This window comes from Nelumbo lutea, chromosome 2, assembly GCF_056320005.1.
Source record: "Nelumbo lutea isolate HS-2025 chromosome 2, American lotus-T2T, whole genome shotgun sequence".
NCBI lineage: Eukaryota > Viridiplantae > Streptophyta > Magnoliopsida > Proteales > Nelumbonaceae > Nelumbo > Nelumbo lutea.
In genome coordinates, this window is record NC_142685.1 from 43,156,355 (window position 1) to 43,179,732 (window position 23,378).

The 23,378-nt window shown below is 35.4% G+C and overlaps 2 protein-coding genes and 1 pseudogene across 20 annotated transcripts in view; 1 reads left to right on the top strand and 2 right to left on the bottom strand.

Annotated features, from left to right (window-relative positions):
• Nucleotides 1-1,284: 1,284 nt before the first annotated feature.
• LOC148870210 (pentatricopeptide repeat-containing protein At3g62890 pseudogene) lies at nucleotides 1,285-3,234 on the bottom strand (annotated as a pseudogene).
• Nucleotides 3,235-5,190: 1,956 nt separating this feature from the next.
• LOC148870211 (CDP-diacylglycerol--glycerol-3-phosphate 3-phosphatidyltransferase 2-like) lies at nucleotides 5,191-10,246 on the bottom strand. 4 transcript variants are annotated; one of them, XM_088970780.1, is made up of 8 exons: nucleotides 9,998-10,246; nucleotides 9,453-9,923; nucleotides 7,780-7,877; nucleotides 7,603-7,653; nucleotides 7,193-7,306; nucleotides 6,271-6,327; nucleotides 6,065-6,150; nucleotides 5,191-5,926 (listed from the first exon to the last, which is right to left on the bottom strand). In XM_088970780.1, exons 2-8 carry the CDS (start codon nucleotides 9,829-9,831, stop codon nucleotides 5,806-5,808), a joined length of 906 nt encoding a protein of 301 aa, XP_088826906.1. In that variant the 5' UTR covers nucleotides 9,832-9,923; nucleotides 9,998-10,246; the 3' UTR covers nucleotides 5,191-5,805. The 4 variants fall into 4 exon arrangements, with proteins under 4 accessions (XP_088826906.1, XP_088826903.1, XP_088826905.1 ...); XM_088970777.1 differs by lacking the exon at nucleotides 9,998-10,246 and having other exon boundaries at nucleotides 5,191-5,415; nucleotides 9,453-9,985; XM_088970779.1 differs by lacking the exon at nucleotides 9,998-10,246 and having other exon boundaries at nucleotides 5,191-5,870; nucleotides 9,453-9,985.
• An 11,855-nt stretch (nucleotides 10,247-22,101) lies between these two features.
• LOC148870212 (uncharacterized) overlaps nucleotides 22,102-23,378 on the top strand; it is a 37,332-nt gene continuing 36,055 nt past the window's right edge. For 8 of the 16 annotated variants that reach the window (XR_016107435.1, XR_016107437.1, XR_016107436.1 and 5 more), the window contains exons 1-2: nucleotides 22,130-22,484; nucleotides 23,306-23,375. Coding sequence is in view for 10 of the 16 variants with exons in the window: in XM_088970856.1 (XP_088826982.1) it covers nucleotides 22,438-22,484; nucleotides 23,306-23,375 (117 nt within the window). In the remaining 6 variants the exon portion in view is untranslated. Of the gene's footprint in view, nucleotides 22,485-22,863; nucleotides 23,084-23,305; nucleotides 23,376-23,378 lie in introns of all 16 variants that reach the window. The other 8 variants (XM_088970864.1, XM_088970865.1, XM_088970861.1 and 5 more) reach the window with 2 other exon arrangements.

A 23,378-nucleotide genomic window follows, 5' to 3' on the forward strand; every position in this document is an offset into this window, starting at 1 on the left:
TTTTGTAGCATATGTTTTCTTTTAGTGGTGAGACCACTGAACCCAAACAATAACCTGCTTCTGAGAAAAAAAACTTTGTTTGCTGCTTGGAAATCAATTTGGTTAATCCTCTTTACTGGCACATTGGCATTTCCATGTAGTCACATGAGTGAAATTTGAGGAGCTCAGCTTCTTCACATAAATAACACCACAGAAAAGTAGAAAAAACAAGCTGGAAGCAGTACTGAAAGTCCCTGGGAGTAGATTACGTGGATTAAAAAAGAACTATTTTTACCACATAACAGTTAAAAAAAGGGGCAGCCCAGTGCATGAGGTTCCCACCAATGCGGGGTCTGGGAAGGGACAGATGTACACAGTCTTACCTCTGCAGTTACAGAGAGACTGGTCACTCAAAGTCACAATGGGGCAAACCAACCATTGCGCCAAGGCCCACCCTCTTTTACCACATTACAGCTAAATACTCTAAATCCATAAAGCACAACTTAATCTGTTTTTGCTCATATACAAGGAGAGTGCAATTCAGCCCTAGCTTACTAGGTTGTCTGTTAATTTATTTATTTTGCATTTCTGTACATTCTTGAATTGATTGACTCCCATATCACTTGCTGATATTATCATGTGATCCAGAATTAATTTGCTCCATAATACTCTAAATCTTTAAACTAGAATTTGTTTGCTGCCTTCCTCGTGCCCTCCCTCCTGTATTATCAACTGGTGATTCCTCTGGATTCAGCCATCAGGTAGTCAGCCTCCTCAAATTTCAAGTTGATCTTCTGAAGTTTTATTTCCAGGAGATGGTTTTCTTCTTGGTATTTCAAACGTAAAGCCTTTTGGGTCTTCACTTTTCACTATGTTTCCTCTGCTTTCCTTCATCATAGGACAGTCTATTTAGGGTGAAGACATCTCCCATCAACACTGAAGTGATTTATAACTTTACTAATTGATTAGTTGCAAAGGTTTGTAAAGAAATAGTTTTAAGATTGTTAAATGCATCAGAACTTTAGAATAATGTTGATGAAGGTGATAATTTTTTTACCCCGGTATATGGGAGGCACCTTTAGATGACTGCTGATGTACTTAGTCTTGATATTTACTAATATTGAATCTGAAACCTTTTCCATGAATTCATTCGAAGTTTTTTTTTTTTTTATGGAATCTCTGTTCAAAGCTAATATTTATTTCAATTCATAAAGCCTTTTCCAAATTTTATTGGTCGAATTTGATTTAATTAAGTTGTATCCAGAGTTACCTATAGGAAAGTGTGAACTATGAGTGGTAGAATTATTACCAAAAGTCGTTACAAGAGCACCGACCATCCCTGAAGTGATGGAATCGGTTGCAATCTCTAAGAACAATTTCCCGACCATAAACTTGGGACATGAGTTTTATGGCTAAGTGGCAGTCTCTGCACACTCGGAGATTTTTAACCACTCGAATTGGTTTGTTTGCACTCAACTTGAGGAGCCCAAAAGCAATGGCTAACCTCTCACTGTGGACTAAAAGATTTTGAGCTTTCTCCTCCTCATCCAGATCAAACAATACAACAGAAGCATCTGGCACATAACCAGCTGACTCCAGTTTCTGATAAATCTCATCTAGTTTTTCATAAACGTCTTGGGTTTGTGAGTGTGTCTTGTCACCTACAATGAACTCGTGGACTGTGTTGTCAATCTCTATTGAACTGCAACCGGGAATCTTCTCAATTCCTCTGGACTTCATCCACTCCCGAATTCTGTTCACATCCTTCCATTGTCGGGCTGAGGCATAAATGTTTGATAGCAATACATAGTAGCCGGGGTTTAGAGGCTCTAATTCTACAAGTTTCTTCAATACCTTCTCTCCTAGACATAAATTATTGCAGTTTCTGCAAGCACTAAGCAATGAACCCAGGATAACTGCATTGGGTTCAATAGACATTTGATTTATGAGATTTAGAGCTTCATCCAAGTGGCAAGCACGCCCTAGAACATCGATCATGCATCCATACTGTTCGATTTTGGGCTCTATACCATAAATCTTTTGCATCCTCTGAAAGTAAACCCATGCTTTGTCAACGACTCCAGCATGTGCAAAAGCATTCAATAGTCCCACAAAAGTAATCTCATCAGGCATTACTCCTTCACTCTCCATCTTGGTAAACAGCTCAATGGCTTCCTCCGCCCGTCCATGGATTGCCAACCCGGAGATCATCGTGTTCCAAGACACCACATTTCGCTTCTTCATCCCCTTGAACATGGCAGTTGCTTTGTCAATGCAACCACACTTGGAGTACATGTCTATAATCGCATTGCATACCGATATATTGTTGTCGAGTCTGTTTCTTTCCACATAAAGGTGGATCCACTCACCAGATTCCAAAGCGCCCAATTGAGCACATGCCGGAAGCACGCTAACCACCGTAACCTCATTGGGCCTTACACAAGCGAGCTGCATTTGATGGAAGATGGCCAATGCTTCAGCAGGCTTTGAAGCTCTCACACAACCTGCAATCATTGAGTTCCAAGTCGGAAGAGTCTTGACAGGTGCTGAAGCAAACAGTCTACCTACATCACCAAACTTGCTTCTCTGGAAGTACTGCTCCTCGTTATCGGGCATTTTGTCAAATAGCTCCTTGGCAGCCTCGATATCCCCCTGTCTTGCGTACCCAGCAATCATAGCATTCCATGTTGCAGTTGTCCTGTGTTTCATCCTATCAAACAAACTCCTGGCAGCTGCAATATCCCCATCTACGGTACTGGAATACATATTAACCAAGGAGGTGTAAAGATGTATATCTGAATTTGGAATTCCGAACACAATGCTCTGGGCATGGAAAGCACGGCCGATTGAGCTAAACAAACACGAGTCAGTTGTGCAAGCCTTGACGAGGAAGGTGAAGGTGTAGTTATTGGGTTCCACGCATCGGTCCCTCATCCGAATGTAGAATGATAAAGCTCGCAAGGGGTCTTCGTTTCTGGCGTGGCTCCTGATCATGGTATTCCACATGAAAATGGTTGGCTCCTGTTGGAGCTGTACAAATACAAGGGTGGCATAGTCCAAAGCACAGCCTGGAAGAGGTGGAGAAGATGAAGTGCAGAAAAGCAATAGTTTGGCGTAGAGATATTGGGGCAAATTATTCCGGAGAATGCAGGCATGGATTTGCTTTGCTTGTTTGAGAGAGCTACAACTTCGCAAGAAAGACGTTATAGTCTGGGTGAAATCCGCCTGAGAAGGTGAGCTGAGCAAAGCTGCCATTGTCATGCTTTCCGGTGAAACAGAGATTCTCCAAACATTATCCAGGGATAAAGTTGCTAAAAATAAAAAGATTTTTTGGTTTCAAGTGGGTCTGTGGGTGTGGGTCACTTTCGTGACCTGTTCATGGGCCGGGGTCGGGCTTGGATTTTGCCAAATTTTGAATGGGGCCCGGCCTAAAGCCCGAGCCTGACAGTGTAAGTCAGGCCCAAAGCCCGACCTGTGAACAGGTTTCGAGTCCGAATCTAGTGACCATAATACATTGCTGGCCACGCACATCTAACTGTACATCAGGAATATTGGTGATGTAAAGTACAACCTATGTTTCCAATGTGCCATAGGATGCATGTGGCCAGTAATGTGTCTTGGTCAGCAGATCCGAATTCGTTACTTTATACCTTCAATTTGGTCTAAGAAACGAAACCAGGCCCGGACCATATACATGTCAAAGTAATTGACTAATTGTCCTGAGGCCTTGGTGCACCCTGGGCTATTCTAAGCCTCAACCCAAGCCCAACCAGGCTGCGAAGCCTCAAAGCCTAAGCCCAAGAGGTGTAAAATCTCAGGTTTGGCGCACCCAATTTGGTGGAGAGGGAGGGACCGGAGGTGTTAAGAGAGTTTGGGAGAAGCGGATGGGGGAGCACGTTATACATAAACGCACATCAATAAACCCATTTCTGCTGGTAAAGTAATTTAAAAGACACATGACCAACACTAAGGGTGTCAATGGACCGGTTTTGGATTGGATCCCATCCGGTCCAAAATCAATTTAGACGGATTGGACGGACCAACAATGACATGTTAGATTGCACCAATCCAGTCTAAAATATTTATTAGATTGGATTGGACCTGGTCCGTACGTAACAAATTTATATTTGGATTGGATTGGATTGGATTAAGCTAATATCTGGTCCATTGATATAAGAATATGTGTCAATGGACCAGATTTGGGTTGAAAACAATCTAAATCAAAATGAATTTGAACAGACTGGACAGTCCAGACATTAAATTGGACCGGTCCAAATTAGTCCAAAACATACATTGGATCGGATTGGACCAAATCCAGTCCAATTGCCAACCCTAAGTCCAACACGTTATGCCACGTTTAGAGCCATCAATATCAATGTGTTTGGTCGGATCTCGTTTGGGTCAGATCCTAATTTGTCATTATTTGTTCCATTTTATTTTAATATGCTTTGTTCATTAGTAGCTTGTGGTTTTCCTGCACAATTAGAGAACTTACCACATAATAAAGTGATCCATTCTAGGTCAGTGAAATATTGGAATGACATCAATTGAGGTTTTATTGAAAATGAAGTCATTCAAGGATGTAGAAATCACCATATACTCTAGAAATTGAGGTGGGAAATATTGTGTAGATGTCTAGTATTTTTTCCAAGGGTACAAAGCACAAACTTGCGTAGAAGAGGAATGTATTCTGCTAGACATTAATTGAAAATTCTTCCACCTTACACTCCGCTGCCTAATAAAGTTGTATGCATTTATATAATTGAAAATAATGATAGATGGGGAAAATTATTACAATTAAAGGGGGTCTGTAACATAGGTGGGGGTTTGGAACAATACATTCCGAAAACCAATGAAATTTTCTGAGGGGAGCTAACCATAAATTTCCATTATATTATGAAAACAACACCCTGATAAAAGAATACCAATTTTAACATTACCAAAAAAAGACTGGTAATAAAATCATGAAGAGACAACCAATCTCTAAGTTGTTGCAGCAATTTGTGTAATGGCCCTACCAACTTATGTCATGCCATTCATGCAAAAGCAAAATGATTTGTACCCAAGGTCTGAGACTGAATGTCTGGAAATTTTTCATATGATTTAGGCCGTTCCCACACACGTGTGCATGTGTGTGTGTGTGTGTGTGAGAGAGAGAGAGAGAGAGAGAGAGAGAGAGAGAAGAGGAGAGAGTTCCCTCTTTAAAATCAATTGCAAGAACTTTAGAAACTGCATTTCATTTAGTAACTGTAATAAAATATCTTCTAAGTGATAATCTAAAAGCCTGTTCAAACATTTCTAGTTTACATGTTTATATTCCCATTTCCAAATACAGTTTCAATAAATGCTTCATATATAACCAAATTTGCCAGCATCAAAAGCATTTCCACACTTAAAAGTCCAGCAGCAGATACAAGGCTGCCTTCATTGAAGTTCCTAGAGACCAATCAAATCAGTTTTCAAATCGACCACCAATTAAAGAGTCATGCAAAGATAAAAAAAGATAGGTCAGGCATCTCGCTGTCATCCCTAATCATTGCTTGCCAACAAATAAATATAAAGCAACCTTAATAAGAACTGCTTTCTCCATCCAAGAAAATTTCAAATGAAACTAATCTGAAACTTCGGGTGCCATCAGAAAGCAAGTTCCCCTTCAGCTAACCATACCGAAGTCCAACTTCCATAATTTGGCTGGATTAATCAGCAAATGGGGACATTAAAAGAAATCAAATAAGGAACCTACATCCCAAATGTTTTCCATCACAAACCCCAAAGAAATTTCCCTCTTGCCACCAAAATAGAAGCCAGAGAATTATAACAAGCCAACTACTTCAGCAATATTCTCCATATTTTGCTCATGTACACAACCAATGAGCAGATGGTGAGACCAGCTGAGACATAAAGCAAAACAATACCAAAGGAAACTAAAATGCCTGACCCTGATAGACTGTACAATTCACAAACAGAAAAGAGAAGAAAGATTAAAGAACTTCCAACATTATTCTGGAATAAATTTGATCTTTCCTTTTTCTAATTAGGATGTAAGAAAGAGCTATGGCTACTTGCAATAACTGAGATCACAAACCTGCTATCTCGTGTAGCCAAGAGGATAGTTAATGCAGTCATCTGTGTGGCCGTTTTCCACTTTCCCAAATTATTTACAGCAACAGCCTAATGACAATAACATTTGCCATCATAATGTAGTCAGTATACATGAAGCACTCTGATCTCTTTGAAGTTCAAAACAAGATCGGAAGCAAGTAGTGGAAGAGTATATGTGGGAAAAGGAACCTCAAGAACTCTATTATTCTGAGATGCAGCCCATTCTCTAACTGCTGACATTGTTATCTGCAGAAAAAAGGTTGTGAGTCATTTAAAATATCAATAAAATAATATCCATAGTAAAAGTATAAAAAAAAATATGAAAATGTCTCACAAACACAAGAATATAACATCAATTTCTATGGCTATTAGTGCTAAATATGCACTATATATGTTCCCTAGGTCCAGGGTATAAAATTTCCTGATTTTAAAGAATAACCTCTACAGTTCTAACTTAATGAGGGACAAAATTGTTTTTGTACTTTGCATTGTCTCTATTTTTCTTCTCTCTTCTCTTCTCCTTCTTTCTTTCTTATTTCAGACCTATAACTGAACCAGTGCTAATCTAACCATTAACAATCATCAACAAATGGCATAAACCACAAGACTTCCTCTTTAAATTCTATATTCATCAAACAAAGATTTCTACACACTCAAAATCTAATTTAGGTGGATCACAAAAATTAGCTAGTTCATAGGCTCTTAGTCTTGCTACGGAATGGTTTAAAGGTAAATTATATTGGGGGTCAACTCTTCTTGGAGTTTCTAATCAATTGAGAGGTTTTTCGAGTTTAGTGTCTAAATGAAATTTCTTCATTTCCTTTTTTTTTCTTATTGTCATCCATGGGTGCCTCATGCGTAGAATATTCATAATGACTACTTCTATTAAATGACAATTTTCAAAACCATTGTGCTTCTTCCTTCCCCCCCACTCCCACATGATCTAGAAAATAGCAGTGGGAAGCACAACTAGAAGAACAACATATATAAAAAGAATTAAGAAGGGATTATAGGAAAAGTTCATCTTGTACTATGCATCACCCAAAAATAAAATAAAAACAACTTCAATAGTTAGAGATGCATGAACATTGATTATTGCTTAGGGAATCACCTCTCTACCAATTATAACAATTGAAGGCACCGTCAATAGCCATGGCAGATCGCCAAACACAGCAACACCCAAAGGTCTGTTACACAATAAGACCAATGTCGCAGCAACCATAAGCTGCACTCAAGGAGCATAAAGCATAAGAATCAAAGAAATGTTATAAATAGTTGATTTTTTTTTTTGAGAAAAGATAACGTGTTGTATTACTATGAAAGAAAAGAGACCCGTGTACAACAAGGGACTGTACATTGGGAATTTATAAAATGCCAAAAGGAAGAAAAATCTTTTGTTATAAATGGTTGAAAGAAAAATCATTCTTCCTCTTTTTTTAACATTCAGATGCTATAGCCTCTAAGATTGATACAGCTCAAGAAAGAAAAAACTAACTGAAATTTATAGAAGAATAAGCAAACCTTATCAGCCACAGGATCCAAAAATGCACCAAATGCTGTACCCAGTCGCATCTGACACACAAAATAGCAATTTGTCCAACAGAATAGAATGTTATCAAATGGAAGACAGAATATATGTGTGTGTATGTGTAGTCCTTCATTATATGCCTTCATAAAAGAGATCAGAAAATTGCTTACCTTTCGAGCAATGTACCCATCAAGCCAGTCTGTAATTGCTGCAACAATGAAAATACTTGTTGTAGCTGTTGTCCCCCACCAACCATTCATGTAAAAAGCTAGCAAAAAGAGAAAAAAAAAGTTAGCCTCATCATATTGGAACTTAACACAATTGTATATAATAAATAGCCAACAGAAGAGACAGGTAGGGAAAAAATTGCATGAATCGACCCCTTTCTCGTCTCTCTGCATGCTTCTGATTTAGTAATGATCACAACAAGTTGAAACTAACACGTTCAGACTTATAACATTCAAGGCAAAACACATATGAGTTTATTAACTTCCAGCTCCTTTTTTCATTTTTTTTTCTTTCATCAATGTGAAGAATGAAGAACTAGTCAAGAGAAACAAATCAATTGGGTAATCAATTATGGATTAGGAAGAGGTTGAGCTTTCATATAGTATTATCATCAAGGCCAGTCAATAACAAATCGACAGTGATTTTCAACAAGCAAATACTGTGAAGGTTAATAATTTGCTATTACGTAGAGTTTACATGTAGGAATAGATTTTCAATAACGTAGCCATGTACTTTTAAATCAGTCAATTTATCAGCAAAGCCAGATAACTTTCTTTTTGGTAATTGCTGATAGAACTTAAATGTATGAAAAAAACTGTTTACTTTAATTGCGAATTCTAATATTGGGTTGGATCAAGGAGTTTGAACACAACCGCACAAGGATAGCTATAAGCTTGTTAAATAACTTCCGTAAGTTCTCTACCTCCAGATTAAGCCACAAGTACCAGGTCAAGCTTCTGGAGATTGGACTACCATGGGCTCCTGACTCAACCCCAAGATCATGATTGATTAGATTAACTATACTATTGCTCTTGTGAAAGTATTCAGAACTGGAAAGAACACACTTACCTAATATAAAAGAAGGTCATTACCTAACGTTGATCCCAGATATCTGGGGTTTTGGGAGGGGTGGACAGGATATAGACCTAACCTTTTGTACAAAATGGCTACTCTCAGGACCGAACACGCTTGTCAGCCTAAGATTTTTATCATAAGACACTTACATAATCCCATACATGATTAGAACACAATAACAAAAGGTTAATAAAGAACGCAATAACAACTGCAGGTAAATGCAATGGATATTATCATTAAATGGCCCTCCTTTTGCGGTCACCTGTATTTATGATTCAGATGTTCTTCACCTGGGTTTGGAGAAATCTGAAATGGTTCCCTCTCTTCGACAACCAGAGAGGTAATTGTAATTGAATTGTAAGACCAAAGCATGCAACGAAGTTGGCAAGGTCGAACTTTTTTACTGGCACCATGTTGAGATAAAAAACAAGCAAATCCATTTTTTCAATGCCAATGGTGAAACGATTTCCTTATTAGCATTCGATCGTTATGAATCCCACAATTAAACACCCCCCCCAGCCAAATTGAAAAACACGAAGATATTACCTCAATGTAAAAATACAAAACCTATTCCCGATCCCTAGATTTCAAAACAACTCTTGGAAAAGAAAACCAGAAACCAAAACCCATCCCAGTTTTTGAGATCTAAATAACAAATGAATATGAAAATTCATTGGAAAACATTGGCAATGTCAAGCACGGAATAAAACTAATAACGAAACAGATCTTAAAACAATAAATAAATAAAAAAAATCCATACTGCAAATTAGAAGTGGCACCGCTACAACGCGACCCAGCGTCAGGATCGTAGGCAAGGTAAGCCATCTCGAAGGCTGCAATTGTTGTGGTTGATGAATGTGGTGGAGGGGCTGGTTCTGCGACAAGGGTGGCGACCGGTCCATATCATCCCGGTCCACCTTATTCTGAGAGCACATGCTGGTGGCCACAGGACGACGTACTTTGGATTCAAAAGAAGCAGAAAAGAAGAAGGCTTTTTGACCGCGAGACCCCAATTTTCTAAACAAGCCTCTCCGAGGCGCAGCCCCGAATTGTGCGCACGATATCAACCTCCACCCAACCGATTTTCGCTCTCCGTTGTTACCAGGTAGATTCACCGAAGTCATCGTTCTAGCGGCCATCGTTTCGACAGCGACAGGGGCAGCTGCAGCCCTCCAAATCGATCCATAACTCGTCTCCCGCACCCATCTATCGACCGTGTAAGCCCTATTGCCTGAAATAGAAGGCACCATTGCCACTTTTACTCCCGCCATGGGGGTAACAAAAGGGAGGAAAAACAATACTTACTGGTGCTCAGCTCCGCGATTTTAGGGAATCGAATCCCGTAAACTACGCCATTACGGAATAGAAGACGTTGCAGAAATGGAGGACGTAGATTTTTTCTCTGTAGAGCATAGAATCGTGATACTGGAAGAGGGTTGATGGTGACGTGACGTCTGTCCTCCGCGAGTTAAAGCCGTTGGGATTGGATTGATTGACAGTTACGGTTTCTGCTCTTAATGGAATTGCATATTCCCGCCAATTCGTTAGGAGGACGCTATCAGAACCCTGCATCATCACAACCAACACCCCGATTCCTAGGAATGACTAGGATCAGCCTTACGCTCTACTGTGCGTCTCGCGTGAATGCTGGTTTTTAGAGATCATATTTGCGCCCCACGGCACATTCTAACCGTGTATTGGAAACATCTTCGCATGATAAGTATGGGAAATACTTCTGATGCACGCTAGGATGTGCATGTGAGGCGTTGAGTTGGGCGCTCGGTTAGTTATTCGCTAACGGATCAAACTCCACTCGAATCGGAAATGTCAATGTTTTGGATTTAATGTTTTGGATTTGGACCAACTCGACTCGAGACAAATTAAAAATTTAAAACTATACGCTTTTTCTGCTCATAACTCTCTTAACAAAACTCGTACATGACATGAGACCAAGGACCCTACTAGTATATTACAATGTTTTAAAAATCGATTCGGGCCATTGCTTTTAGGTCAACGATTCAATCTTTCCGTTTAAATGGACGATCCATTTTAAAATAAAAATAAAAATAATAATTAAAATAAAACAGTTAAAAATCATTTTTTGAGTCAAATGAGTTGAGGGTTCAGTTGTTCGAATTAATGGGTTGTTGATTTAATCAACGTTTTTTGACCATAAAATGGATTAATGAGTGAAATAAAACCAATTATCTGAACAGTTCTTGTTGGAGAATAATGGGGTTAGTGTAATTTTGGAGGAGAAGCTCTGAGTCGCGTTTGAAGACATTGTCTTTAGAACGTTATTTGCCCTCACTCAATTTTACTAAGTTTGTTGTTGGGTTACAAGCAAATTCGTTCCTAAGATACAACAAAGCCTTGGACGAGAATCTGCAACCAGTAAAGTTGAAGAGTCTCCAAATAAACCTTCAGTGAGACTGTAGCAGACAGGACTGGGAGAGAGAGAGAGAGTGAATTCCGAAATTGTGTGTTTTGGAGTCTGATTCATGCTTCTTAAATAATTTGTGAAGAGGTATGAAGAAAAGGTAGGTGCTGGTTTAGAGAAGGCACCTTGAACAGTCACAATTTCAAACATTGTGACTGTTTAAAAAGTAGTTAACAGTTGGTGACTGTTACCTTTGAATTGTGCCTCTTGATCACACCCGATTGAATCATGACCGTTAATCTCATCAACGGTCATCAACGCACCAAAACCAGAGTCGTCCATCGCGAGCCACGCGGGTGCGAGCAAAGTGCGCCTCTAAAGCGCCTCATTGCGTCGCACACACGCGCGCGTGTTGCGTGGTATCGAATCCCCATACTCTCCTCTCCTAATTCTAAGTAGTGTAAATCAGCTCTTATTGAAAAACTGAAAACAAAACTTATAAATTTCCAATGTGGGACAAGTTCAAAACTGGGTTTTGTAAGAAAAAAAAACTGATTTTTCAACCAAGTGTGCAGGTGCAATTTCTCATGTAATTGACCAATCAAACCCATTGAATTTAATCTCTTATGAGATTAAAATCCAACAATCCCCCACATTGATTGATCAATTACATAGTTCACTCTCAATCCAAACTACTATGACACAGTTATGCATACAAAATGTGTTTATCAACTTAAACCTCTTGTTAGTATAGTTATCTTAGAGCCTTGTCAAAATTATTGGTGGTAAGACTTTAAACCAATTACTCTCAAGACAGACCGAAGACACTTATACACACAAAAATGTCCAGTCTCTGCAAGAGTTTCAAATTTTGCTGCACTATTATGGCCATGTGCTTATTTCCTAATTTCATGAACAATCTCGAGAGCAAACCCAAACCCTCATGAGAAGCGGCACCACTTCTATGTTCACATAGGTGAAGTTCCACTATGTGCTCCGTTATTTGACAACATTGTTTATGTTGTGATGGGAAATTTCTCAATGTCAGTGCTAACAGTCACATTGCTGTAACTTGTTGTTACCCATTAAACTCAATACTTATGGTTTTTCAGTTCAGGTTGGGTTACCATTACAGGTGACTGAGTAAAGGGTTTTAATCCCATCTCTTTGGTTATCATTCTTACCAATTCTCTGGCTAAACCCTTGGTAAGAGAATCAACTAAGTTTTTACTTGACCTCACATAGGTTATAGTGATGACTCCGTCTTGAATCAGTTGCCTAACAAATTCATGTCACAGACTTATATGTCTGGACTTACCATTGTAGGTACCACTGTAGGCCCTTGACAGAGTTGCTTCACTATCACAGTAAATGGAAATTTGAGGCATAGGACTAGGCCAAAGTTTTATACCCAATAATAAATTCCTAATCCATTCAGCCTCTTTTCCACCAGCCGCTAAGGCTATGAATTTGGATTCCATGATCGAATGAGATATACAAGTTTGTCTCTTGGATGCCCAAGAGATCGCACCCCCACCAAGGACAAAAATCCATCCAGATGTGGACTTGTTATCTCCATTACCGGTAATCCAACTTGCATCAGTGTACCATTCTAATACAACTGGATAATCACAATAAAACAAGCCAAGTTCTAAGGTTCTCTTGAGATACCCAAGAACTCTCCCAATTGCCTTCCAATGCTCTACACCAGGATTATTTGTAAACCGACTGAGTTTAATTACGGCAAATGCAATATCAAGTCTGGTACAAAGCATAGTATACATTAAGCTCCCTACTGCACTAGCATACTCAAGTTGAGCAATTGCTCTATCAATATTTTCTACTAGCTTTATACTAGAATCATATGGTGTGCTATATTCTTTAAACCCTAAATGCTTAAATTTCTCAAATACTTTCTCAATATAATGTGATTGGCTTAATGCATAGCCACTACTATACATTTTAACTTTTATCCCCAATATGGTATCTATTTCTCCTAAATCTTCCATCTTGAAGACAGATGATAAGTAGTTTTTAGTTTCATTTATGGCAACCATATTTGTACCCACAATAAGCATATCATCAACATAAAGACACACAATTACTCCATAATTTCAGTGAATTTTGAGTAGATGCATATATCAACACTATTATGTTTAAAACCAAAAGCTATGATGCAATAATCAAATTTCTCATGCCACTATTTAGGTGCTTGTTTTAATCCATTTATCAGCACTATTATGTTTAGGTGCTTGTTTTAATCCATTTATCAGCACTATTATGTTCTAAAAGGCAGCATCTCTAGAGGTCATGGCCTCACTGTAGGTTTTTTTATCATTTTCAATGTTTAGGACAATAAGTATCTTATTTAAAATCTTCTCTCTATCAGCCTCAACCAAAAATATAATTGACTGAGTAGAGATAAAATCTAAACCTAAGTGTTTCTCTGTTCTTTGTCTTTGACTTCTTCTAAGTCCTATTGTAGTTGTTACAGTTGTGGCATTTCTTCTTTCAGTCTCATTATTATCAACAGGTATTGAGATATGAGTTTCTCTGTCATTTTCTGTAGGTTCAGAACACAGTTTATTTTCAAAGAATTCAACATATCTAGTTTTAATTATTATATTAGACTCTAAATCTAAAAGCATATAGGCCTTGCTATGTTCTGCATATCCAACAAACATACTTTTCTTAACTCTCAGTCCTAATTTGACTCTTTTAAGATCTGAAACTCTATAATATGCTAAACACCCCCACACTTTTAGATATGCTAAATTAGACTTTCTTCCTGTTCATAATTCATATGGACATTTGTTATTAACTCTATAAACAATTCTGTTATGTAAATGGCAAATTGTTAGGAGTGTTTCCCCCCACAGGTTTAAGGGTGCAATAGCTTTTAACAACATGCGGTTTATCATTTTTGTAAGTGTTCTATTTTTCCTTTCAATCAGACCATTCTGTTAAGGGGTATAGGGAGTAGAACATTGATGTATTATTCCAAATTCTTCATAGAAAGAATTAAACTCATTTTTAAAGTATTCAGCACCCCTATCACTTCTAAGGATTTTAATTTTATTTTCAAGTTGATTTTTAACTTCAGTTTTATACAGCTTAAACATGTCAAAGGCTTTATCTTTAGTTCTCATAAAGTAGACATAGGTGTACCTAGAAAAATCATCTATAAATGTTATAAAGTATCTCTTACCTTCTCTAGTTAATACACCATTGAGTTCACATATGTCATAATAGATTAGTTCTAGAAGTTGAGAATTTCTCTCAACACTGGGGAAATGTTTCTTAGCCATTTTAGATTTTACACATATTTCACATTTTTTAGTTGATTCATTACTGTAAGCAATTATACCAAGTTCGATCAAGTTCTTTATGGATTTAAAATTCAAGTGTGCTAATCTATCATGCCATAAAGAGAAAGAATCAACAATATAAGCATAAAATTTTCCTTCATTAATACTTAATTTGAACATACCATTACAACCATATCCCTTTTCCAACAAACATCACATTCTTGGATAGGATTAGTTTGTCGCATTCAAAGACAACTTTGAATTCCTTCTTACAAACAAGATTTACTGAGACCAAGTTCTTTCTAATGTCAGGAACATGGAGAACATTCAGGAGAGTCAATGTCTTTCCAGATGTGAAGTTCAACTCTGCGCTGCCTCTTCCAGTAACTTTGGCACATGTTTGGTTTCTCATCTGTACCTCCTGGCCATCAGTCACTTCTTTATATGTCTTGAACAAGGACTTGTCCTTGCAAACATGGACTATGGCGCCTGAATCAAACTACCATCCAAAAGATGATTCTGCCATGTTGACTTCAGTAATCATGGCCACGAGATTGTCTTATACCATGTTTCCAGACTTGGTTTCGCCTTTCCGATGTCGGCAGACTTGGGCATAATGCCCATTCTTTCCACAAACATAGCAAGATCATTTTTTATTGTTGCTCTTTTTGAAGTTCCCATCCTTTTCTTTACTTGTAATGCAGGGTTAGTCTTCTTCGATCCGTTTTCCACAAAATTTATCTTAGAGTTCAACATACCGGTCAGGGTCTTATCTCTACTGTCTCTAATTCGAGACTCTTCTTCAATACGAAGGTGTTGTTGAATTTACTCCAAGGTAAATTCTTCAGCATTGTGCAGAAGCTTCTTCCTGTAATCCTTCCAAGAGGGTGGAAGTTTGGCAATGATTGCTCCCACTTGGAAAGATTCAGGAATGATGATGTTAAGGGATCGAACTTTGTTAATTATCACATGTAGTTCATGAACTTGCTCCAGTATGGTTTTATGGTCATTCATGGTGAAGTCAAAGTATTCTGCAATAAGATACTTATTTGTACCTACTTCTTGCACTTTGTATTTGAATTCTAGGGCCTTTCATATTTCTTTTGGAGATGTAAGTTCCTTGTAGAAGTTGTAGAGCCGGTCTGATAAAGCATTCCGTATGTGTCATCGACATAGAAGTGAGTCATCTTCTCGTTTTGCTCTTTCCTTATTTAGTTTCTCTGAGTCTTTGTCAGTGGGTTCAGGAAGTGATTGCAGATTCGGGTTCAACAGATAGTATAGCTTCAGTGTGGTCAGAAAGAAGATCATCTTGTCTTGCCATCGACTGAAATTTGCTCCATCGAACTGGTCTAGTCGAACAAGATCTTGGTTCATCATCTTGGTCGAAGTCATGCTTACTTCCGCCTCCATTGCAGAATAGCGTTCTAAAATTGTTGGAGAATAATGTGGTCATTGTAACTTTGGAAGAGAAGCTCTAAGGTGCGTCTAAAGACACTGTCTTTAGAACATTATTTGCCCCCACTCAGTTTTACTAAGTTTGTTGTTGGGTTACAGGCAAATTCGTTCCCAAGATACAACAAAGCCTTGGGCGAGAATCTGCAACCAGCAAAGTTGAAGAGTCTCCAAAGAAACCTTCTGTGAGACTGTAGTAGACAGGACTGTGTGTGTGTGTGAGAGAGAGAGAAAGAAAGAGTGTGTGTGTGTGAATTTTGAAATTATGTGTTTTGGAGTCTGATTCATGCTCCTTAAATAATTTGTGAAGATGTATGAAGAAAAGGTAGGTGCTGGTTTAGAGAAGTCACAGTTGGTGACTATTGATTTTGAATTGTGCCTCTTGATCACACCCGATCGAATCGCGACTGTTGATCTCATCAACAGTGATCAACACACCAAAACCAAAGCCGTCCATCGCGAGCAAAGTGTGCCTCTAAAGCACTTCATTGCGCCACACACACACGCGCGCGTTGCGCGGTATCGAATCCCCATACTCTCCTCTCCTAATTCTAAAGAGTGTAAATCAGCTTCTATAGAAAAACTGAAAACAAAACTTATAATTTTCCAATGTAGGACAAATTCAAAACTGGGTTTTTGTAAGAGAAAAACTGATTTTTCAACCAAGTGTCCAGGTGCAATTTCTCATGTAATTGACCAATCAAACCCATTGGATTTAATCTCTTATGAGATTAAAATCCAACAGTTCTTAGGCCGAATAGTCTGATTATCTAAGCAAACAACGGTTCAAAAATACTGGTATATACTAATATTATACATTATATAGTTTTAAACCTGACTTTTTCCTTCCAATTTAATGGGTTGCAGTTCAACTGTTCGGGTCAGTGGGTCAACGTATAATGTCATTATCATAAATTTTTAAGATTTAAATTATAAAAAATAGGGAACCTATTGAGCAGGTCATTCTGTTCAACGGTTTAATCATGTGTGAATGGTTCATTAACTGAACCAACATTTTTTTCAATATAGTGATTGCAAGGGGTGATCATGGACTAGGATGGATTGGCACTTCATATACCCAAGCTTGGAATTTCTAGATTGGGCTGAAAATTGGTCACCCTTAATGACTATTAATTTAATTTATTAATGCACATCCAATTGCAATTTGAATTTGACTATGAATCTACCTTATATCCGATTCAGTCCATTTACAATCCTATCAACGAATGTTGAAAATCTATTCAAAATAAAATGTTTCTTGTTTCTTCTTTTAATAAATAAAATCTCATTGAAATCTTTTTGAGATCATATCATAATATATATATATATATATATTAAAATAAAGCGGTCAGGAATTTTCTTCTTTTTTTGAATTTTTTGTTTTTTTTATTCCATGTCATTTTTGAAACAACCAATGAGATTCACTTTACCAATAATCTAAATAGAACTTTATCCTAAAATTTATCATAAACCACTTCCCCCACTTTCTACAGAATTATCTCTAATTCCTTTTTATCTTCTAAATTATCTCTAATTCCTATTTATCTCCACAATTATCTCTATTTTAGTAGAGAGTTTATCTCCTAAATTATCTATCATTCCTATTTATCCTCTCCACTACTTTTTATCTATATCAATCTAAAGAAAGTTTGGATTAAAAAAATTAAGAATTATTTAAATATTCTAACAAAATTATATAGTAACTTTAAAATATTTATTAAAAATACAAAAAATAATTTTTTATTTTTACAAAATATATCACGAAATTATGTACTAATAATTTAAATTATTTTTTTTGGATTATCAATTTAAATGCTTTTCAAATATTTAATAATATGTAATACTTTAAATAAATGAAATTCAATTAACAAAAAAATTTAAATATTTTATAGATTAATTAAATATGTAAATAATTAAATATTTATCATAACTATATTTTAAATAGTTAAAATAACAAAATTATCTAATAAATAATTTTATATTTTTATAAAATATATCACAAAATTATGTACTAACAGTTTAAATTATGCTTTTCGGGATCATCAATTTAAATGTTTTTCAAATATTTAATAATATGTAATAGCTTTAAATACAAAATTTAATATTTTATAGATTATTTAAATATTTAAATAGCTAGACTTTAAATAGTTAAAATAACGAAATTATGTAATAAATTAAAAAAAAATTCTTTAAATCAGAAAAATAATTATAACATAATATTGAAAATAATAATAATTTAATATATTACAAAATTAATAATGAAATTATGCAATAATAGTATAAATTATGATTTTATGGATAATTAAATTCCATAAATAACTAATATTTTAAAATTTAAATACTTTACATATTATTTAAGTATTTAAATAACCAAATACTTTAAATAACAAAATATTTAACATAACTAGATTTTAAACAGTTAAAATAAATAAATTAAAGAAAACCCTGAAAAGTAAAAAAAAATAATTATAACATAATATTGAAATTAATAATAATTTAATATTTTTACATAATATTGTAAATAACTAATTTCACTTATATCAAGTAAGAATTCAAGAAAATTAATATTTATTGTATTTCGTTGATTATTTATTATTTTTGTGATAAATGTATTTTCAACAATTATGTATAAATTTATTTTGTTTTGTTATTTAATAGAAAACTTTCAATAAATATTGAAGATTAAACTACTATTAGTGAATTTTTAAATTTAATTTATTGTACTTATTGTATTTATTGTATTTTTGTAATAACTTATTGACTAATATTTATTAGAGATTAAACTATTGTTTGAGATTATACTATTTATTGACTAAGTTAATATATTTTTCGTACTTAATGTACTTTTTGTAATTATTGTATCATTTCATTATCAATATATTTTCAATAATTATGTATTTTTGCTATAAATTTTCAATAACTATTGGAGATTAAACTATTGTTATTTATCATAGATGAAACTATTAATTTAGTTGAAATTATGAGTGTTCATGAGTTGGTTTGGTTCAATCATAGGCTATTTGGCCAACCAAATTGACTTGGTCAGGTTGGGGTGTTAATCAGTTGAAATCGATTGACCTTTTGTGAAAACCGACCCACTCAAGTTGTATCGGTTTGGGTCAATTTTTTGGTTTGGTCATTAAGTTCAAAAGATTTAAACTTAAAATTAAATTAAATTTTAAAATTTATAGTGCAATTATTAAAAATAAATTTAAAAATAGATTTATGGTATAAAACATTTTAGACTAAAAATATGAGAAATTTACCACTTTTTCATATTAAAAATTATATTTAAAATATAAAATATTAATATATATCCATGGTAAGGTCATTCAATTTTGGTTGGTTTACAAATGGCCAAAGTGAAATTGATCCAAGTTGGTTGAATTGGGAAATTTTTTAACCAAAGCCAACCTAAAATACTAGAAAATTGATAAACTTGGGTCGAGTTGATCGGGTTGGTTGGTTTCATCAGTTTGATGAATAAACCTAACCGAAATTAATTATTATTATTACTTTTGTATTATAAAAATTATTAAAAGTAGTATATAAAATATAAATAATTATTAATTATTTAAAAGGTTGAAAATATAAAACAATTGTACACTCTTATATGATTCTATTAGGGTCATTTACTAGAACACATCTTATAGTTTTACATATTTACTTAAGCCTACCTTATAGTTTTCATTTTATTAAAACATCCCATATATTTTATAACTTATTTACTTAATCAACCTTTCATTAATGAACGTTTGTTTTGCCATTAGGCCTGTGATTTGTTATTCCAAAAATACCCTTAACACTTTTTTGTACAGAAAATAAAATTAACCAAATATAGTCAATAGAGTGATTGCCCATGTCTTATAAAGGGCAAAAATGGTATTTTAATTTTTATTTTCTTTTGATTAAATTTATTTAAATGAACATTAGGGTCAACACTGTCATCTAATGGAAGATTGATTAAATGCATTGCAAATTATAAGTGGTGTTGTAGTAAAATTTTAACTATAGGGTAAAATTTAGTAAATCCATGAAACTATAAGGGGTATTTTAGTAAATAACCATTTATATTATTTAGCTTTCACTTAATAAATCCCGTGAGTCCCCGCTAATATATTTTTTATATTGTGATTCTCAGAAAACGAATTTACAAACTTATGGATAATCCAGTTTTGAAAGACTCCGAATCTCCTGCCCATGTTGATTCTGTCCATGTCTACCCACAACACACTACTCCTATGTATTGTGAACATCTTCCCATTTATAATACTATGTAGGAGGATGAAATATTCTCCATATGTAGCTGTGATGATATGTGGGTAGACGTGAACAATGTTATTGTGGACAGGGGATTCATACTCGTTATGAAACCCATCCCTATGGATAACTCAATCCTAAATTGGTATGTTAGAATTCAAAATGATATTTAGTGGAGAGAGATAAAAGTTTCATCTTTGAAGACTGGAAAAATAGGAACCAAAAATTATTTAGAAATACTGAAATAGTTTCCTCCCACCCCTGGTTTTCTTCGAAAAAGTTAGATGGGAGTCCGTTGAATTTAAAACTTTCAATGAGAAAATAAAAAAGAATGATGAAAATATTAAAATAAGTATATGGGTAAAATGGGACCCTCCCGAAAGCATCCTACACCAAATTTTGATGCTTCTACAGAAATTGATGGGTCATGGGCCATTGGTTTTGTTGCAAGGGTCGTGTTCTTAGCTTAAGCAGCAAGTCGTTGAGGTCTTTGCTATATTGATGTCAGTGGCTGGGGCTTGAGCAGCTATTGAGGCCCATAATTTGGGCTTTTCTTTTGCTAGAAGCAACGCTGTGATTGAAGGGAATCCGGATCTCCTACTCACAACCACAATAATCCTACCCACACCTATCCATAGGACACTATAGCTGTACATTCGGAATATCTCTCCATCAATGTTAATATGCAAACATGAAAGATGCTTTTAATGTACAACTGTAGTGCCCCATGGGTAGGAGATCCAAGCTCGATTGAAGGAGATTTGAAACTTGTTGACTGTTTGAACGTGAATGGCAAGGGGTATTCAGCTTCCCAACCCCATTGGGAATGGAAATTGTCTTGGTAGAGATGGAGAGTGGATTCCTCGCCTCACTCTGACTCCGATTATATCTTCAAATAGGGGTATCAATGGTATTTAAAAGTTCGATTTCGAATTTGAGATTTCACATAATCAAATCGAATAAGATAATTCAAATATTTAATCGGTTGAATTCGGATATCTTATGCATACCAAATAACTAATCGGTTTCGAATTCAGTCGATTTGATAAATATTCAAACTTGATCGGTTATTTAATTCTTATATAATATATAAAATATTTAATTATTTATATAAATAAAATATCTATTAATTACCTAAAATAATTAATTAGTCAAGTCTTTCTAATTGAATCCAAATTTGAATATTGCTGATCCGATTCGAATTTGGTCCATTTACACCCCTATCTATAAATATATATCAAAATATATTTAAAATGTTAAGGTCACTTTTATCCCCCACGGGGATCGGGATTTTTTTCAAAGTCCATATTGAGTATGGGAACTACAATCCCCACCCATTGTCATTATTAATTAGTTCCACATTGGCATACTAATGTGGTATACTAATTTTGATCATGTTATGGGTTCTATCGGGTCTTTGAGTTCAAATGGATTTTTTTGGAAGGGCAAATTCTATCCTATTTTGTGCATTTAGCTCTGTTGGCGAATTTTTTGCTTTTTTATAAAATCTTGTATTATTTTCTATCATTAATATACTAGATATATCGGTACTCTTTCCAAACTATTTTGTATTATTTGCACTAAAGGGATATAAATATAAATACATAGAGTGCAAAACCTTGTATTTTATATGAATTTTTTGTAATCTTTGATCTTTTCAAACTAAGTCTTAAGCTGTATTTAATTACAATGCAAATAAATTTACACTGATACAAAACCAGGGCAATACAAATTCTGACCTATTTCTCTTTATATCTACATTTATTTTCATTTCTATTCCTATGCATTTATACTAGTCCAAATAAAATCGTAGTACAACCAAGTACGTAGTGTAAATAATACAAAGTTTTGCACAATACATATTTATATTTATATTCTTACCTGAGGTCGACATTGTATATACATACGTGAATCACACAATCCTTGGTGGCATATTTGTCCAAACATAAAACGACGAATAGACCTTTGTATTACCTAATATAATTAATAATTGTCTTTTAATCATGTTCATATTTCATAGTTCATAGTTCATACCACCTTCTTTTAAAGCACGAAGTCACGAACCGAACACGACCTTAGTATTCTCTATAAGATTTCACGTTCAAAGATTCAGATGTCTCTCCCAAGGTCTCATACTTACTTAGACTGCGACTGGGCGAGAGAAGAAGTAAGCTGTTTCTAATGAATAATGGGGTACGAAATCAAAAGGAAAAGACCTTGTACGCGAGGAAGCTCGAGCAAGCGAATCAGTAGAAGAATTCAGTTGCAGAAATCAAGGAACTCAAAAAATCTTTCTAACTGAAAACTCGCATTGCGCACCACATCGATCTGTCGAGCCACCGAAGATGATGGGGAAGGGCTTGAATCCTCTCATCACTTTCGAGCACGAGAGGTAACCAAACTTTAACTTTTCTCTATCTCCCTACCTCTACACGCGTCCTTGTATCCCTGAAATGATGAAGATCTCATTTATGTATCAAATTCTAGTTTTCTTTGTTTCTTTTCTTTCAATCGTCCAAGCCCCGTTTGATAGAAATAATTCACGTCGATTTACTGACGATGGGCGTAATGTGCTCTGTAATTCTCCCGATCAAGTCGATCGGTTTTCTGCTGTCGAACTTTCGATATTTGAGGCCATACAATGAAATCAATCTCAGATAGTTGCTTTGGTTTATTTGCTATTTCCTTGGGAAATTTTCTTCCACAATGGAGATAAATGTAGTTAATGCCAATTAATAAGGGGAGGTTTTGTTCTCTTCTCATTGATGCAGCTTCTGAATTCTATTTGGCTGGTTATGGATTTAGGATTTTGGGCTACTTAATGTGACTAGTTGGTCTCTATTTCAATATGAAGTGTGTAAGAAGGGTTAAGGTTTAGCTACTCAGTTTGGATGAAGCCAATGTCGAGCGCTATGGGTAATAGCATTGTAATTCTGTGTGGAATATGCTGTTGTCCTTATTGAATAGGCGCTCTTTGGACGCAGAGTCCAGGTAAATTAAGTGGACTATTGCTTTGTATTATGTAGAAGTTTTATTTTTTATCTCCTTGAATTACCAGAATTATATAGTATTTTGACAGCGTTCTTAACTCCATACCATTGTTAACTTTTGATTCTTCAACAACTTTATTTTGTAATATCTAGGCGGAAGACTACTAATGTAACAAAGGGATTATACGATTTTGAGAACTGAATTAGCTTTTATCTATAACAGGGACGCCTATGGATTCGCAATCAGGCCCCAGCTTTTGCAGAGGTACAGAGAGTACGCTAACATCTACAAGGTA

What these genes read in the sequence shown, in the direction of transcription:
- LOC148870211 (XM_088970777.1), bottom strand. Translation starts at nt 9,963, where the DNA reads ATGGCGGGAGTAAAAGTGGCAATGGTGCCTTCTATTTCAGGCAATAGG. An exon ending in TGGATCCTGTGGCTGATAAG is followed by an intron (nt 7,307 to 7,602) that starts GTTTGCTTATTC and finishes CCTTGAGTGCAG; the next exon opens with CTTATGGTTGCTGCGACATT. An exon ending in TTGGCTACACGAGATAGCAG is followed by an intron (nt 5,416 to 6,064) that starts GTTTGTGATCTC and finishes ATTGGTCTCTAG; the next exon opens with GAACTTCAATGAAGGCAGCC.